The sequence below is a fragment of the Pleurodeles waltl genome, chromosome 3_2 (assembly GCF_031143425.1).
Source record: "Pleurodeles waltl isolate 20211129_DDA chromosome 3_2, aPleWal1.hap1.20221129, whole genome shotgun sequence".
NCBI lineage: Eukaryota > Metazoa > Chordata > Amphibia > Caudata > Salamandridae > Pleurodeles > Pleurodeles waltl.
The window spans coordinates 13,456,541-13,476,639 of NC_090441.1; the positions used below are offsets into that span (position 1 = coordinate 13,456,541).

The 20,099-nt window shown below is 40.1% G+C and overlaps 1 protein-coding gene across 9 annotated transcripts in view; it reads right to left on the reverse strand.

The window, feature by feature from the left end:
- Positions 1 to 20,099, reverse strand: part of SYNRG (synergin gamma) — a 361,082-nt gene that overhangs the window by 308,707 nt on the left and 32,276 nt on the right. For 8 of the 9 annotated variants that reach the window (XM_069226579.1, XM_069226585.1, XM_069226584.1 and 5 more), the window contains 3 exons: positions 7,571 to 7,611; positions 3,109 to 3,236; positions 2,224 to 2,354 (listed from right to left, as the gene is read on the reverse strand). In XM_069226579.1, the coding sequence (XP_069082680.1) occupies positions 2,224 to 2,354; positions 3,109 to 3,236; positions 7,571 to 7,611 (300 nt within the window). Of the gene's footprint in view, positions 1 to 2,223; positions 2,355 to 3,108; positions 3,237 to 7,570; positions 7,612 to 15,605; positions 15,646 to 20,099 lie in introns of those variants that run through there. The other variant, XM_069226583.1, reaches the window with a different exon arrangement.

The following is a 20,099-nucleotide window of genomic DNA, read 5'->3' on the forward strand; positions in this document are numbered from 1 at the left end:
TCGCCCAAGTGGAGGTTTCCCCGAGGAATCCCCCCCTTGCCTGCCTGCAGCGCTGAAGAGATCCCTAGATCTCCCATTGACTTCCATTACAAACCCGACGCTTGTTTCTACACTGCACCCGGCCGCCCCCGCGCTGCTGAGGGTGAAATTTCTGTGTCAACTTGTGTCCCCCCCGGTGCCCTACAAAACCCCTCTGGTCTGCCCTCCGAAGACGCGGGTACTTACCTGCAAGCAGATCGGAACCGGGGCACCCCCTTCTCTCCATTCTAGCCTATGTGTTTTGGGCACCACTTTGAACTCTGCACCTGACCGGCCCTGAGCTGCTGGTGTGGTGACTTTGGGGTTGCTCTGAACCCCCAACGGTGGGCTACCTTGGACCAAGAACTGAACCCTGTAAGTGTCCTACTTACCTGGTAAAACTAACAAAAACTTACCTCCCCCAGGAACTGTGAAAATTGCACTAAGTGTCCACTTTTGAAACAGCTATTTGACAATAACTTGAAAAGTATACATGCAATTTTGATGATTTGAAGTTCCTAAAGTACTTACCTGCAATACCTTTCGAACAAGATATTACATGTTAAATTTGAACCTGTGGTTCTTAAAATAAACTAAGAAAAGATATTTTTCTATATAAAAACCTATTGGCTGGATTTGTCTCTGAGTGTGTGTACCTCATTTATTGTCTATGTGTATGTACAACAAATGCTTAACACTACTCCTTGGATAAGCCTACTGCTCGACCACACTACCACAAAATAGAGCATTAGTATTATCTATTTTTACCACTATTTTACCTCTAAGGGGAACCCTTGGACTCTGTGCATGCTATTCCTTACTTTGAAATAGCACATACAGAGCCAACTTCCTACACTGGATTATATTCGAATTGCCTACACCAGTGGTTCTTAAAAATTGTGGTCTGAAGACACCTGGAGGTCCACAACTGTGGTCACAAAATTAAATAAAAAATAAATTAAAATTGTACGGTATACACAAATAAAGAAGAAAACTTAAAAAACTTCTTTATATTTGATTGTGAAATATTTCACTGTTTGAGAATTTGTTTGGTGTATACTTCTTTCTATATTTTTGTGTATTGTTTTGCAGTTCAAATCGTAGAAATTGTTTAGGCCGGGGGGTTCAGGGCTTCTAAGGATTCAGTGGAGTTCCTCAGAAGTCAAAAGGTTAAGAACCGCTGGGCTACACAATGAGATACTGATGTAAGAAGTGCAAGGAACATAATGCAGCCAGTCGAGAAGGGAGTTGTACTGTCTCTGCATGCAACATCTGTGAGGTCTCATTCAGAGTAGTGTTCCTACTTATTGACCACAAGCACTCCGATTGTAAAATACAATAAACACAAAAAAACAAATACTGTGAAGTGGAAACGTACACACAGAACAGGAGACTGTGATTCAAGACAGATTTGATGGATTAACCAGGAGCTATAAGAAGTTATGATTTTAAAAGACCAATAATAGACATAGATGCATATTTGTATGGTGTGGGCAAGGGTAATGTGAACATCATGCATCGGCTGAACAGTCTTGCAGCAGATTTATTGGAGATAAATCATTAAAAGGGTTTTAAAAAAGCCCAGGAAAGACTCAGTGGAACATTACCATATAGGTCGAATTGGTAATGTGAAGATCATGGAAACTGCAAGTCAAGAGAAGGTAAAGCATGATCAAGCTGGAGAAGCTATCAGATCCTAAATCTAAATTCACAGATTTGCCAACTGGTAATTGTTTAGGAAAGCACATTTTCAAAACAGATATGGCTGATGTGTTGCTCATGCACACAGCAAAGACTGGGTTATCATGACCTTTGTTTCTCACGCTGCTATTAAACTGACAACAAAGGATTAGAGGCCGGACAAATCAACCAAGGGCCACCAAATAGGGAAACGTATGCAAGCCGTAACTTTAGAAACAAGTACATCAATCATATCCCCAGGAAATGGAACAATCAAACAATGTTTTTAGATCATATTCAACAACATTTGCTATGTATCATACTGCTTACTTAGAACACAAATATGTAGGAAGGAGTAGTGATGTTGGTGTAGTGTGGAAATAACATATTTCCCTGCTCACGCCCTACCGCATTCAACAAAACGTCATAACTAGAAGATCCTAGCTCCAATTTGAAAGAAAAGGCATGAAAACAATAAAAGCAAGTAGGGGGAGTTTCATAACATTATTGCCAAATAGTACTTACTGCTGCTCTTCTGCAAACTGCTTCTGCATATCTTGGGAGTACTGAGGGGCTGGCTGGCGCATCCTCATGTAAGGACTCTGTCCCATGTAGGGCATACCTCCAGCCTGCATGGGTCCCATTTGCATGCCACCCTGTTAACAAAGGTTTTAATAGTGTAATATAGATATGTGAAGCTTGTAAAACATTCTTTTAAACAGTGCTTTATATAAAATGTCATAAACAATGGATAGAGGCATTAGGCTTGATAAATCGCACCTGCCTACGTATCTGCACATCGGAGCCTTTCATAACTCTCCATGCTATTACAATATATTGCTGAAACATGCCTACTGCAATAAGTGATTACATATCACCATCATAACGGAGTATCTCTTTGGCACTATTTAAATAACCAATTAACACTAGACATAGCAAAGTAAGTACAATATGTTCATTAACAGTGCTCAAAGCAATATAAATGTGAATGTTATGTTATCTGCACTTTGACATAATCACAATGGTGCATTTAGCGTCTATAAAACTGTATGGAGAACGTCTTTGAAACATGGAAGCTATTCATTTTTACAGATCCACAACATTGCACTTATCAGATTAACAATACACACCATTACACAGAACAGTACATAGGGAGGACTTCAAAACAGCACAAAAATAAAGTTTACTTTACTTACTATAAAGCCAATGGAAATGTAATAGAACATGGAAGAGAGGCAGGGAATATCATTAATTCTCCAACTTCTAAGTGGCACATAATGCTGAGCATATTCACTGCAGGATCATTAGTATTTTGATGAATGGAAACTGACAGTGCTACCACAGAATTGTGGGTTAAGTGCAACTAAAAATTGTAAACGTATAGTCCAACAGACATAACGATGGATGTACCTGCATGGTCATGGATCCTGGAGGTATCTGTGGTCCAAAGTTCATTTGCATCATGCCCTGCATGCCTGGAGACATTACCGATACCATTGGATATCCCTGCTGCTGCTGCTGCTGCATGGGCATCATACCTGGATCAAAAATGTATAAATATCAATCATCACTTTAACACTTGGCCCCTTAAATTGTTAATTTATCAAGAAAATCTGTTGACACATGCAATTGGGCAACAACTGTTTTGGACAATTTAGAGCATTCTGTTTTAGAGGGGTTCTTTAGTCCTATATCAACAGTCTTGCAAGTTCTGTGAAGTCATGCCTCCTAAATGGAGGGGACTTGCGAAAGGCAGTGCTGAGATTTGACTGGACAAGTAGAGGGAAAAGCCTTTACCTACAGGGCTGAGAGAAGAGACAATCCCATGTAATGTTAGAAAAGGAGATGTACTGTTAGCTATGCTTTTTAAAGGTGAGAAGAGCTGTACTCCGAGGTTTGATTATAAGGGTGGGTGAGGGAGTTTTCTAAAGTACAAATCAGAGGAGATAAGAGAAGACCCCAAAATCAATGGAGGGAAAGTAAAAATAGAATGGCACTTCTAAAAACATAGGGGGTTATTCTAACTTTGGAGGAGGTGTTAATCCGTCCCAAAAGTGACAGAAAAGTGACGGATTTACCACCAGCCGTATTACAAGTCCATTATATCCTATGGAACTCGTAATACGGCTGGTGGTATATCCGTCACTTTTGGGACGGATTAACACTCCTCCAAAGTTAGAATAACCCCCATAATGCCTTACACTGAGAATCAGGGCAGAGAGTGGGGTCATTGGAAAGTGGATACTTATATGTAGTAATCTTCCTTTACATCTATCACTGTTGTAAACCATCAGCAAACCTCTATATTAGTAATTAAAACGAGGTATTAGTCAAGCTTCAAACCTATAAACACTTATATCCGGCCTTAAAAACATCCAGAGGGGTGTGGAATTTTATAAAATGTCTACTTGTCCATGGGACACATTGCTTCATAAATGTACTCACCCTGTAAAAAAAATAAAAATAAAAAAAAACATTTGTCCCTTTGGTGCCATGTAGTGCGGTGACAAATTATGGCAGCAATCTGATTATACATGAGCTTGGAAAATAGCCTCTCTGATTATGGCAGGGCTCATACTATTGCAAGGTTTGAATACTAGCAATTCCCTTATTTTGCCACCTTTCAACAGATCGACATACAGGGGCAGAAGATAGGGGTAAGCAATAGTTCCAGGGTTGGAATGCCCGTTTGAATCTGAACAAACTTACAATCTTGCATGTTTTAGGGGCTTTCATTAGCTCTTCTCTAATATTTTCCCAAACAGAGAAAGGCTAGAAATTTACTCCTGACAAGGGCAGAAGTAAAACTTCTTCCACGGTTGGGAAAAAGTGGTTGAAGGAAAGGCAATTTGTAAACACTCAAAAGATTTGCGCATGGGCAAATCTACACATGCATATTTGCTTGTGCTAAAAATAGTTCACAAATATATTTTCTAGCAGTATGATTTCCTGGCCTACTTCTGTAAATTCTTGTGAATTTATGAAAGCCGTTCCTCTGCACTAATGCACGGACAAGTAACATGGGTGCACCTTTGTGATTTTCTTTAAGAATTTGGGCCTGTCTTTTATTTGAATTCTCTCTCTCTCTATCTATCTATTTATCTGCTAGCTTTACTGTGAGTTGCAGCAGTCTGCTCTTCCAGAAGGAGCGTATTGGCACATAAAGTAGTTTTGTTCAGTGCCCTGAATTACTGTGGCAAGTTGTGCTTTTTGAGATGAAAAATATTTTTGCTTTTGCCAATGTTTATTATGATGGTGAGGGTCCAGCAGCTCCCACAACAATCCAATTTTACAAAAACCATATCAAAACAAGACACAATGACAAAAACAAAAGGCTGACCACCAATATCAGAACTATTGGCTTAGCCAATGCTTGTTTATTTCATGTTTCCCATAATCTTGTTGGAACTGATTACACTGATGTTTCCATTATTAACATTGTTTTGGGAAATATTAGCATGCATCAATACATTTTACTGAACGATGCTTCAAAGAAATGGGGGCTAAATGTCACTGTAGTTTAGCAAAACCTTTTTTTTCCTACTTGCGTTTTCTGTGAACATTTTATTTTGAAAGCAAAGATCACGAATCTTGTTTTCAAACTCCTGCAAATATTTGCATCAAACCACAGGGCCTGCTTGGAGCACTATATGTAGCCTAATATTGTTACTCTTTGCAAATGTGTGCACACATTTTTATATCGGAACCACTGTCAGTAGTGCAATCCAATCTTACAACATTTTTTTACAGTGGTCACCCTAAAAATAAAGACTTTGCATTAATAAACCATGAATACAAGTTCGAACAGCATTAACATATGGGCACAAATATTACCTTTGCTGCAAACAAAGCCCTTCTCTGATTCATAATGGGGTACTGTAAACTGACAGCCACAGGGTTTGCCCACAGGGTTTGTGCTGCAAGTGATTGGGCCTACTTGTCCAAAGTACAAAATAAACCTGAAAACTTGTTGTCCTTGACCTCAAACAATAGGTCCTGGGTGGCGGGCTATAGGAATTCCAAACCCCTGACCTACCTAAGCATCCTTCCATGGCAACCATATCATTTTCGACATGCACCCCTAACCTCATAAATCGGTTTTTCCATGGCCATGAGCCAATCCATACCTTATCTCCACTTTGTATCTCACCCAGATACCATCAAGCCACATTATATACAACCCATTTGGATGTTGAGAGATCAAAGTCATCCTTTGTACCAAGAAAAGCAAGTGTTAGTGCCATCATCTCTCCCAGGACAGATCTATGTCCACAGCTGACAAAGGTGAAAAGGACTGGCCAGTGTTCAACAGATGGAAAAAGAGATTAACATAAGGGGGTGCAGAAGAAAGGCTACAAACTATGAGAGGGAGAGAGATGGCTGGAGTACGAGAAGGGAGACATGAGACAACGACTGCCATTGGATTTAATGTATATTGTGGACAATGGAATCAATGTGAGCAAAGCCTTCCAATGAGATCAAGGCAACAGAAGGGCTGTCCTCTATGCTTATGGGAAGATATGTGAGAAGAGCAATGCCTCAGCAAGCAGGGAAGGCTGCACCCCTAAAATGCTGGTCCCCTTCCTTTTTCAAAACATAAAACGCTTGTCTAAAGCTACTACAAGCACTGGCTTATGACAACTGCAGCTAATTTCCAAAATGATGTTACATTTGATATACTCTTTGCACCTGGCGAGTGAAGAAAAATAAATGATATATGGCCTTACTGAAAATGCCTACAAATAAATAATTGTATTTTTGTCCTCAAGAAAACATTAGTCAAATGCTAATCACTTGTTTGTCTCTAAGCCTGCTGTCAACAATCACAAAGTATTAACCTACAAAACAAACCACAGGCAAGTCATGAAAGAAAATTGCTGAGATTCTGAGACAGGTCAATATGAGGAAGTGAGCTAGGAGTTTGTCTCATGTCTTTTCCTTAGCATTTCTCTATGTCCACCGAACTCCAGCAAACTATTTTGACTTTTCACCCTCTACATTAGAACACAACGTAGAGCTATAGTGGCTACCTCAAACCACCATGAACTGTAAACATCATGCAAGGTAGACATTACATACAAGTTGTAGCCATTTTGATTGTTTGCGTTCGCCAGTACAAATCCACACAGATTTGTGTTTTTTTACCTAGTAACTACAACAGACAACTGTGCCTTATATAAAAAAAGGTTCCATTATCACTTCAGGGATACATCCATGTGGACTTTGTTTTCCATAAATTCCTCTGCACATCACAACACCAGATTACAGTTTGCAAAAAACAGTAGTAAGCAGATAAACTAAACTGTCACAAGCCCTCTAAGATAAGTTTATACAGCGCTCGATTGGAATAGTGATAAATACACATGCTTAGGTTATTTGATTTTCTCTTATGTAGCAACAGGAGAATTCGTGGGCTCTAGAAAGTTTCAATGTACTTTTATATGAAAAGTTTCAATCAGGATATGATTTTGGTAGTTTTCATGCAATACTAAATGACATTTTCATTAAAAAAAAATTGATTTGTGCTTTTAATCTGGCTCAGCCACACCCAACCTTTCAATCATAGACATTTTTTTTTTTTTTTTAGTAAGGAATATCGTTTTCTTGCTTGTTTTAAATACTCATGCCCCTTTGCTACTATTGAAAGGGTTCTTCTTTTTGGTTTTTGCATCTTAGGGCGGTGAGTAACCGCTAAGAACAACTTACAGTGCAATGTAGATAAAACAAGACTATTGTTTGAAGTACTAACTCTGGTCATCAACTCTGCACAGTCTGCTAGACTCAAATCCTGGGCAGGAAGCCATGTGATGTTAAAAGTAAAAACATGCAGGACAGTACTAAAGAGAGAATGGTTTCAGGCATGTACACGCACCTTGAGGAGGGCCGATACCACCAGCCACAGGAAACATCAGCCTAAAAAAAAAACACAGAAATGCAACATGTCAAAACATTTTCCTCAACTGAAATCTAAATCCTATGAAAGGTTTATTTCAATATAGAAACAAAATTCATATTTTAAAATTCTGCCCTATGCTTAAATGCAAAAATCACATGACAAAGCTATTTAATCATTAAACATTCAAATTACAGACTCAGCACAAAGTGTTAAAATAACACAATTATACGAATTAGAAATTCAATTGAGAAACACACGTAAGTCACAATGACATTTTTAAGGCACTCCCTACAATTCTGTTGTGATCAAGGTTAGTTGGAGTAAGACAGTGTTTTACTTCTAGGGTTTTACTTCTAGGCAATTTCTTCAGCACCACTTTCATCCACCAGGCAGCGATACAGTTCTCGATAAGTGTGAGAGTTCCCAATTTCTGAAAGCAGTGTAATAGTTATCCTATAATTGTGGAATTTTAAATTTTTTAATAAAAGTTTTTTTTCTTCCAGAAACCGAAACAACAAAGTTTGCCATTGTCCATGATGCAGAGTAAGTAGCGTGAGCTCAATACAGAAAGTAAACAGAACCCTAACTTCATAGTGGGAAAACACTTTATTTTCACAGCAATATTGCATCCAGACTATCAGACCATGTGCAGGACAGCATGTCAACTTTCACAGTTCTACAGTGTCTTAAGCAAGGAGGAAGGTGCTCACTACCCTCACCTACCGAGCAAAGTGCCAGTTTAGGCCACGGTATTCTTCCCAAAGGTCTCAAATATTTTTGTAATTCATTGGAAAACCCATGCCAAAGAAATATAGTTTTCTCTGCGCCCATGCACCAGTCCATGTCCTCATCTATGCTTTTATCTTTGGAAGAGGGTGGAGGAGGAAGTGTGCTGCATCCTCACAAAACCAGGAAATATTATGTCTCACGACAATCGGGGTTAGATTATTTAGCTGATGGTACGACGTGACATCACATGCTCAATAAGAGGATTTAGCAATCTTTCCATATGAACAGTTTCACTATCTATTCCTGACCACTCTTGATCATGTCCTAAAGGACTAAGAGGGGACACGCCCAAAAGTTACAGAAGGTATCTGTCTGCATACTGAGGCAGTGATCAGAGTTAGTCCTGCTGAATGTACCATCTGAATTTGTATATAGAAAAATCCTACTTTGGATTAGCCTGAATCCCCACTTCATGGTATCCTGTCTGCCATTGCAGGGTCTGCTCCCAGTCAGAGTCCTCCAGTGAGCCAAGATTAGCTATCCATTTTTCAGTAAGTTTACTAAGTGTGTTTGGTAAATTACTGATTAACCTTTTATATGTGTAGGATATTCAATTTTTGTAAAATGGCTGTGGCAGGATTCTCTTTTCTAACTTGTAGCTACTGTTACTCTGAACGTGGACAGTCAGTATATGTCTATGTTGCAGGTACCGTAACTCCTCAATTTTTGACAATTTGTATTTCTTTTTGAGATGTGGATACCATTCCAGTTTGGTTCCAGACATTTCCAAACTTGCAGATTCAAGTGTAATTCCATTAGTTAAATCCCTCCAGTTACTTGCCCTCTTTGAGGAGGTCACTATCTAATGGGGAATGTATTTCATCAGGACGTGTTTGTAAGCTGCCATGCCAATACTAGTGCAGGTGTTTTCAGGCAATTTCATAAGCCTATATTTAGGTCTTGCCTGAGACAGTGCATAAGCTGTCATGTGTGAGACCTTTTGGTTACTTACACAGGCCTTAAAGCTTGCGCATTACTTACTATTGGCTGTCTTCATCATCAGACTCATTTCCTTACTTCTCACTAGCCAGTGCATGCCGGCTTAACTTAGTCTTCGTTTGTTTGTCTTTTGCATGGAGCATGGACCAGACACTTATTGGTTTCTCTATTAATGTTCTTCCATTGGCTTCGTGCTTTCAGAGGTAATCTTTTTTTTTTTTTTTTTTTAAATAGCTTGGGTTGCCATGTTGCTCGCTTCCTCCCACTGTCCATGTTGGGGTGTCCTCAAAACATAAGACGCACTATGAGGTGGCCAACGCTGGCCACCATAGTGCTCTTTTTATGCCTAACTATATTTTTGCTTTTAATTGTTTACTTAAGCTGCAGCTTAAGTATCCCCCCGACCTGTGTTGCCTGCCCCGCCTCTCCTGTCCGTTCACAAAAAACAAACTGACAAAACCAAACAGCTCTCACATGTGCCAGAGCTGGTTTGGCTTTGTCAATGTTTTTATTGCAGTCCAATAGCATTGGTTTAAAGCAGGAACCCTCCGAAAAGCTTCCATTGGTTGTAGGCATTCTTTCTAAATTTGTTGCCATGCACGAAGATGGTGGGAATGTCTAGGGCAGTGGTTCTCAATCTTTTGACTACAGTGGACCCCCACTTAATCACTACTCGAACCCAAGGGGCCCCAATGAATCACTATTAGAATCTGGGGGCCCCATTATGTCATTATTTGACAAGCTTTTTTTTCAAACAAATACAGAAAATATTTAATAATTTATTTAATTCACAAATATAATAATTAACCAAATTAAAAAAATAAAAATAATCAATGGGAAGGTTAGATCTTTTCAAAATTAAATTGTGGCCACTAGTTGTCCATACTACATCCTGGTTGATGCCCTTGCACTGCTTCAAAGAATCAAAATGAGGACACCAACTTAATTTTTAGCCTCCAAATTTAAATTCCTTCACATTTATAGAACTTTTTATTTATATACCCTTTATTTATCTTCATTTTCTAAGCAGTTGCGCCCTCCCCTAAGTATGATTTGTGGACGCCCAGGGGTCCCTGGACAACAGGTTGGAAAACACTGATCTAGGGGAATATCAGTTTTAAATATTAGGTAAGAAGTTTACCATTTAGTTCAATACCTACTGCTTTCCTTTCAAGCTTTTTAAGTTTATCTAAATCAGTTTTGGAACTGTTCTGTGCTGAACTAGTCCATGGTCTTAAAAGAAAAGGGCCTTCAACTATTTTTTTAATATACTTCTCCATATAGGATAAGGTTTCCTTTGCCTATTACCTAGTACCAAGTATGCCAGACATGTAAATATCAGTAATACCACTCCACAAACCTTAGTCCTTGCAGACCATCGGCTAGTCTTTAATATTGAAAAATACAGAGGACCGAAACCCCCGTCTGCCGAAACAACAAAACCTTTGTATATTGAAACACAAAACAAATGGTTCTGTGGATCTCAATTCTGATAACCCATGACATTAAATTACATGACAAACTTTATCATTTACTTTATTCATAATTTATTATTCATACAAAAAGTGCTCAAAAGTGCAATGGTGAAATCATTAAAATATGATGCATATATACAATATGGGTGTCTACGACTTCAGTATAAAGCCCAGTATTATTACTGATTCAAGAATAGGTAATTAGGTAAATACATAATTATTCCACAATGGACAATCTCCACTCCAATGTTGACATTTCGACCCACAGGTTAATTTGCGTAGGTCTCTTTGCAAAATGTATAATAAAATATACTGTGGACGTGGTCCACTGAAGATGGCTGTCAGGGTTAGCAGTCTAATCTTCAGGACACCACTGGGGGAAATAAGTACAGAGCAGCTTTGCGAGTGTCGTTCAACTCTGATTATTCAAACAAGCGAGAGTGGTGCTACTCCGATAGTAAGCCTAGAGCTACTGCCATCCACAGCAGTGGCTAGTCCAGCAAGAGGTGAGATTTAGTGCAGTGAGACTTTCTTTCACTACAGCAGTGTAATTTGATCATTTTAAGGATTGAGTACCTTGGATTCATGGCGGAGGTTGGCCATGAGGGAGGTGAGAATTAGCACAGTGGCTTTACTGATATTAGGAGCAAGAAGTGTGATTAAATGAAGTATTGGCTATCTCGGTTTCTTGTTTGGACCAGTGGCTTGTGTGGCCCTTAGTAACTGATGTTTTGGGATATGAGGTATTTGACTTGATTTTGCTAAAATCATTATGCACAAATGATGGACCTATGGCATATGGATTGTGCTGGCCCTTTAGTGTGTGTGCATAGCTTGCCATATGGATTTTTTGGGTACCTCGTCAGATGTATCCATTTGTAGGAAGTATTGGATCAAGACAACACTGATTGAGATATGTGTGTTCAATTATTACACAAGGGACCTTTGGTCAGCCCGTTTAGTGACCTCTATAGACACAGGATATACACAGCTGAGAGGTACATTCAAATCTTTTAGGAGTAAATTCTGATACTGTAATATGCCCATGAGATGGAGAGCAAAAAATTATTTTTTGTCACAGGCGATAGAGATCTAAGTACATAAAACCTTTTCAGTGTATAGCTACTGAAACCACGGCTGGGGGCAAGGAGCCCAGGAATAGAATACAGACTTGCTTCAATTAATTCCAAATCATATGATTACCCAAAAATACTAAAAAGCTCTAGCAGTCGGTATATAGTAGACTCATTTTCAACAATGTAGACTGCCATGCCATCAGAATAAAGTGACTTTTGCTCATCCCATATATCATCCTACCTCAGTCGTCAAATTAGTGAATTCCACCCTGACCCAGCATGTGAAGGGCTCCAGCGCCAAACTTAATATGATGGAAGACAAGGGGAACCCATGTGTAGTGCCTCTGTTCACTATGAAGGGAAACAACAGCACTTTACTTGTGGCTATGGTTCAGTATACAACAAACTAAGATAAGGTAAATACATGGTCCAACCCCTTTTTAGACAAGACTGAAAACACAGATGTCCACTCAACCAAATCAAAGGCCCGAGCTGCATCTAGGGGCAGGATCACTACTTGTTCTGCAGCCTTTGGTGTATGCAGGTCAGCCATACAGGCACCAAAGGTTCAGTCGCACACTTCTAAGTATAAACCCTGATTGGTTGGGATGTTTAAGGCCTTCTACGACACTGCTCAACTGAGTGGTCAAGATTTTGTAAAGTATCTTAATCTCTACTTTTAGACTGGAGATGGGCCTACATGATGCACACGTAGTTTTAAGTTTTGTATGTTTACAAATGATTAATACAGTGGCTATACGTACATCTAAGGCTAGACGATCTTAAATACTGACAGAAGGTGCAGAGTCAATTTACTTGCTAATCTTTCAAAAAGGTCCATTGGTAGACAATTGGAAAAACTGCATTTAGGTGACTGCTTCTGCAGTTTCAACTGTAGTTTCTGCTTCCAACAAGTCTATCTTCAGACAAGTTTGAGACAAGGCAGGTCTGGCAAGAACTCCTCAATATCAGTGTCAGATAACATTAGTTTCAAGTAAGATTTGAAAGTACTCGGCAAAAGCAAGAGCAATAGTAAAGATGCCCCAGAGTCCGGACGGCATTGGCTCCACTACCCACTGTTAATTTTCATACCTATACTGCAGTCATGCCAACAGCCTGCCAGCGTTTTTTCCTACTTCATATAGTCTCATCTGAAAACAACTAAGATATGGCGCTGCCTTCTTTCCAAGAGTTGACACAAAACTTTGCTGCTTTGTTCGGTGCGCACACCTTTGCACCATAGTGAGTTTAGCACAGGTTTTGTTCTGGGCGGGTAGCCTTCCTGTCCAAACCACTATGTTCAGACTAACTATGCTTAGACTAGCTTTAAAACATTTCCCACTTTGCATGTGTGCTGTACTGTGCAGCATACATGCAAACTGGGAGAAAAACACATTTCTCCTAATTTGCACCTGCCTCAAGGAAGTGATTTCCTCGGCCAAAGCCCGGTCTACAAAGGTTTGTAGTTAGGGGGGAGTTGCATAAAAACAAAATGGGAGGTAGTGTGGGAAGGCCAATGAAGGTTCGTGCTGGAAAGTAAATACCAAATCAACAGTATGCACCAGTTTGTGTCACTTTTGACAACTTGCACGGACTCAAAGTCTACCTAAATCTGGCCCTTAGTGTGCATGGCTGGCCTGGCCTGACCAGCCTTACCCCTCACACTCTCAGGCAGCTAGTGGCAAATTAAATAAATAAATATTGCTTCAGTGCCATTTCTCACTCCTTACTTCAACTCACCTCGACTATCTCACACTTTGTAAATCACACTCTATCTCCACAGCTGTATGTACCTACATTCTCTCCCTCTATCTCAGCTTCCTTGAACTCAGTTTTGTCTACCTCAACCGTCTGTTAATATTCCCAATATATTTAATTCAACTTCATCTCTCTACAACTCTCATGACTTTGCCTCGGTCAGTCTCTGTGCCTACCTCCCTATCTTTCACTCTAAATCTCCTCTCTAGCCCAGCTATCTGCAGCTCATCCCTCCCTCTGTATCTCAATACTAGTGTTCCATCTGACCTCCCTGTATCTCTTCTCCATCTACTTCACCTCTCACACTTTCCTTACCTCACCTCATCTCATCTCTCCCCCCCATATATCTACTACATTACCTCTCTCTACCTGGCTCTGCCCTTTCTCTACAACAACACGCCCTTTCAACTCTCCATCTCATTTCTCTCTCTACCTCACATCTCCCTCACTTCACCTTTCTCTACCCCAAAGCTCTCTCTACTCACCAAATCTCTGTTTTCCTCGCCATTAATTCACTACCGCACCATTCCACCTTTCCTCTCGCTCATTCTATCTCCATTGCCTCTCATTCACCTCTTTAAATATCTTATTGCTTTCTGACTACCTTGAATTCTTCCCCACTATAATCAACTTCTCTCTCTCTTTCTCTCTCTCTACTCTGTTTATATACATCTTTCTCTTTCTTCCTCTCAAAATACACAGATTTTTGCCTTTTGGAACAAACCATGGTATCCCGATCTTAGCCATCTGGCCTTCCTGTATACTCTCACTTTTCACTTTCAAAGCTTTGTCAAAATTCCTGTTATATAATCCCCGTTTCTCCTTTATATTTATTTTTTCTACAACTTGACTTCTGGGAAATTCGGACATGGAAACACTACCCAAAGTACACGTCAGTATAGGTGTCCTTCCACTCAATATTTCAAAGGGTGACTATCCAATTAGGCAGCGCTAACTGGCCATGTAGACCCACACCAGTTGTGTTATATGACCTACAACTGGTACACAACTGGCACGAGCCATTTGAATACCTTCTTTTAACACTATTCGCTCTCTCCACAAGACCATTGGCCCTGGGATTGCATACAGCTGTCCTGTTTTGGTGAATGTTCCTACTCGTTACACATTCCTTGAATTCTGCAGAACGAAAATTGTGGACTGTTGTCTGTTTTCCATAAATCATATAATGGTTAGTTACTTGTTTTATTATGTTTTCCACTGTTGGAACATAAAATGACACTCTTTTACTACCTTCTCTATGTGTTTGTCCATGCCTGGCTACCAAAATAATTCTCCAGTTCTTTTTTGTTTTGTTTCTTCTAAGATGTCATTGACAATCAAATTCTCTCACTCTATTCTTAAACTCACTGGGGTTATCAGTTTCATCCCTCTTCTTATTCCCCATTGGCCTTCACCTAATTCACCTTTAATCCAAGTAAATCTCTCAAAACCTTCCCTCACTCATTTACTAAGAGAACTTAACACCAAATCATCCTTAGCAGGTGGTTTCCATTCCTTTACAGATATGGTATCCATGCATTCAATGGCTGCCACCCATCAATATTCTTTAAAGTCATCTTTAATGCAATTACAGCAATTGTTCTTGATTTTAATTCTTGACAACGCATCACCACATTTGTTGTTATTGCCATCTACAAACTGCATGGTAAAATTTATTATTTCAGGAGATACCATATCAGACACTTTCGCGTACTACATATGAATCAACGGTTTATGATTAATTTGTACAATGAATGGTATTCCCCACACAAACATTCTAAAATGTTTTAAAGCCCAAAATAAAGCCAACATTTCTTTCTATATACTTCAATATCACTGTTAAGTGTTTGATACAGTATGTGAGGTGTTAGAAATTGGGTTTCTGGTTGGCAGAGGTATGCATCCTGTCCAAGCAGGAACTCAAATCCAAGGCAGGGTAAGTCAGATACACACAGTAAATTAACCTTTGCTCACCCTCTGGTAGCTTGGCACAAAACAGGCAGGCAGGCAGGCTTAACCTAAAAGGCAATGTGTAAAGTATTTGTGCAACACTTAAAACAGCAAAACATCACACAAAAAATACCACACCTAGTAAGAAAAATAGGGCTTAATTTCATGAACGAAATAAAACCAAAACTACAAAAAAACACTAAGTAGAAGTCGAGAAATGAAGTTAAGGATTACAATGCAATATAGTGCAGTGCGTAAAAGCATAAAGCGCCAACCGGAGCTATCTGGTCGCGCTAGACCAGATGAAATCTGAAAAGTCAGGCCTACCACGATGGAGTGTGGGTTGAATACAGGGACCAACCTTGTCCCACTGAAAAAGAAGTACCTTGTTGTGCTGTTGACAGGCTGAAGCGTGTAACAGAGGAGGCAATGCGTCATCGAGCCACGCATCTGACGTTGCAATGTCTTTGACCTCAGTGGCAATGCACTGGTGTCAAGGGGAGATGCATCACTCTAACCGACGCATCAACAGCAATGCGTGGATTTTACAGTTGCAGTGCTTTGTACCTACTTTCAAGGGCCCACGACTGGATTGGCAACTCTTGGCGGGGCAAACTTGCAGCAAGCAAAGTTTGGGGGCTGTTGCATTTTGATGTACCTGAGACTTCAGAACAAGAGACAAGCCAGCAAGCCCTTGGAGTCACTTTGGTTCTGCAGATGTAGAGATGCAGGTCCAGTCTATCTCATTCCCAGGCAAGGAGGGCAGCTGGCAGCAGGGCAGGCAGAGAAGAGCAGGAGTCCAGCAACGTCCAGCGAAGTTGAGCAGAGTGACAGTCCCTTCAGTAGCACTGCAGTGCGTATTCCTGGCACAATGTCCTCAGGCCCAGAGGTGTAATGGTATGGTGGGGTCAAAAGTCTTGTCTTGTACCCAGTGGTGCTTTTGAAGTGGGTGGGCGTGGGGGTTCAAAGAAAGGCCTTTGAAGTGCACAGAATCCCTGACCTTCCCCTCCTGGCTCAAGGGTTTATGCAGCCCTTTGTGTAGGATCAGATCACAGCTCATTCAGATGTGTCAGCTTCTCCCTCTCATCCTGCCTAGGTTGGCCCATCAACATGCAGCTGGCCACTTAGTCACACCTAAGCTTCCTTTTGTGTGGTTGTCTGTAGGGAATGCACAAGAGCCCAGGAGTCACCCACCCAGAAGTGTATTTAGAGACAGGCAGAAGGCACTAGATGGTTAAAGTAAGAAAATGCCAACTTTTTTAAAGAGGCATTTTCAGAATTACAATTTAAAATCAGACTTCACCATAAGTTCGGAATTTTATTTGTGATTTCAGAGACACCAAACTTGGGGGTCCCATCCCTTCCTAACTGGACATTTTTTCAAAATGTGAAAAGGAAACCCCGAAGTTAACCTATGGGAGGGATAGGCCTTGCTGTAGTGAAAAAAGAACTACCTAAACATGTAAAACTAAAAAGTACATGCCCAACTTTTTAATACACTGCTCCCCAGCCCTCGGGCTGACCAGGGCCTACTGTGGAGGTAACTTATAAGTATTAAAATCTAAGGTTTGGGCTTGGCAAGTGGGTTAACTTGCCAGGTTGACATGTCAGTTTAAAACCACACCCAAAGCTCTGCAATGGCAAGCCTGAGTCATGCTGAAAGAGCTACTGAAGTGGGTGACATTATCAGTGCTGGAAGCCCAACAGTAGCATTTCATTTACAGGCCCTGGGCACAGGTAGTGCATTTTACTAGGGACTTATACGTAAATTAAATACACCAACTGTGGATAAGCCAATTTTACCATGATTTAAGAAGAGGGCACATGCACTTTAACACTGGTTAGCAATGGTAAAGTGCCCAGAGACCTAAAGACAGCAAAAGTGAAATCAGGAAACAGGAGGTCAGAAGGAAAAAAGGTTAGGGGAGACCACGACGAGGATACCAGGTTTTACATGGGGCATATGCAATGAACACTTATTCTCCATTTTGAATTTGCCTTAAAACATGACCTAATCCATAGGCACCGGCATTGGTAGTTATCTTTGTCTTATTCACAAAATTTAAATTTCATTTAAATTTCCTAATGATGAAACCAATTCAAGTTGTCATTTTTTATTCACTAAGTCGAGTCAATATTTCTCATTCCATTTGAATTTCTTACTCTTCTTTAACAATTCTCTCATCTTGTGTTTTGTCAGATTTTTTTTTTTTTTTTTTTTTTTTTTTAAAGAGAGTAAAATTTGATTACACACAAAATAGATCTTATTTCATCTTTGTTAGAAGGAACAAAGACCTTAATAATGTTGTCATCTTGGTTAGTTTTGGGTATATGCCCAGTATGTTAATAGTGTGTCCTATGTAAGTTACATTGCTCGCTTTGAATTTGCACTTTTTATCTTAAATAGGTAGACAATTCAAATGCAAAATTTCGAAAACTTTTCTCTGGTATATTATTGTGTTCATATTCTTCGCTCGCAAAACAAATTAGATATAATCTTGAAAATCGCATACCCTGGTAAATCCTCAAATAGTTTTTGCATTAATCACTAAAATTCATTAAGCACATGCCAACCTAAATGCTATGTGTCTATAAAGAATGGAACAAAGGATGCCAGATGTTGAGCATAATTCAATCTGATGGTTTTCTACTATAGGCTTATCACCTGCATACTATCTTGACTTTCCTACAATAGTCAGCATTTCATTTATGTTTGGCAACAGATGTGTACCTACTGATATCGAGTTATTCAGATTGCGAAAGTCGATACATACCACTATCGATTGATCATGTTTCCGCACCACTACTATAGGTGCCAACTCATCTAAGGATTTCGTTTCTTCAATTATTTTTTTGTACTTTTGGTTTAGTACTTCTCCTTAAAATCATTTCGCGTTTGAAACCTCAAAGTTTTAAGAACGTGTCTGTAAGAACCTCCAGATAACTTGGAATTATATTGTGTGTTTCTGTTACAGGATTCACCACTACAATTAAACGTTGCTTGCCCAATGGAGCTTGGTGTAGTAAGTCTAACAAAGGTTATCCTTTATTTGCTACATAAATCCTGCCACTAATCTTCCTGTCCATAAGTGCTATGTTGGTTATACAAAATCTCAGAAAATCAGCATATCTGCCGTCAAAACCCTTCAATATTACATCTGAATTTTTGGATTTTAAATCATAGTAATTCTTAAAATCTGCTGACATTATGGTGTAACAAACATCAGTATTCACTAAAATTCGACACCATCTATTGATAACCTGCACTTGGGATTCTATGTCAGGACCGGAGGCTTCAGATTATGCTTTTCTCTCTTTACGGCAAACAGCAGCCAATCAAAACACTTTACCAAAAAAACTACATTTCCCATGAACCTCCGTAGTCCATAATGTCCACCAATCACAGGTCTGCTCCCTGTATATCTATCTCTGCCAACACAGTCCTTCCTCTTTCTTTGCTGCTTGCAGCCTAAACATAAGTGATCCTCCAGGTTATTCTGTTAAAACGTAATTTTTTTACACCTTTGCTCATACTAGCAGTGTAGATTGGGAGCGGGGCTTTGAAGCGTGTCTTGGTGTTCCAAAACCATTGTTGTGCTACACGCGCTCGATCATTTTCCTTTACGGTCGATTACGGTGTTAGCGCTCACCAAAAAAGTCCGTTTTTAGATCAGGCAGACACCGTGCAAGGCACGTTATTTGAATGGGCTTTGCCCGTATTTGTAAAGCTTTGGAGTCCTTTGGACTCCTGGACCATGACCGTGGTGTAGAGGAACAGTCCTCTTTCTACTTCCCACCTCGCGCATGCTGTCTCCCCGATCTCCTCAGCAGAGTTCAGAGAGATCGGAGGAGATGCTGCGCGATCGTGCGTGCACTTCCTTTCTAGTAATATAGAGATTATTTTAGCCCCCTGAACGCCTGACGGAGCGGGTAACCATTATTGGGCCTTGCCTTGGGGTTACTGACAGGAGCTCCCTCTACATTTTATCCTGCATTATATAGAATATATATCATATATATATTTTGATTAACTCACTTGTGAGTCTATTCCTGCGGGGGCATTTTTCCTCCCCCATTGAACTCCTTCATTCATCCTCAATAGAGTGATGGCGTACTACGCCGAAGAAGATGAATAGGAACAGGATCTTTCTGAAATAGCTGATGAACAGCATATGGAGGAGAAATTGGTGGAAGCCTTGGGCTATCACATCCAAGACTAAGTAAATCAGGCTCTTATAAAGGCTTTAAAGCCCTTTATTCAACCACTTGCAAGATTTGGTCACCGTGAAATGAGAGGGTGTTCACTGCCTGTAACTGGCTCTCAGCATGGCCAGAGTTTGGATGTGGGTTTTACCTGACGAGCCTTTAAGGGACCAGCCTCATCTGCAGAGATCCTGGTGCATATGGCTGCGTCTGTGATCAAAGACCACAAATATGGTTCCTTTCCGGCCCTCAACATCCTGGAGACCGGGATAGTATCCTGTATTCAGACAGAAGGGAATCCCTCCTCAATTTCCC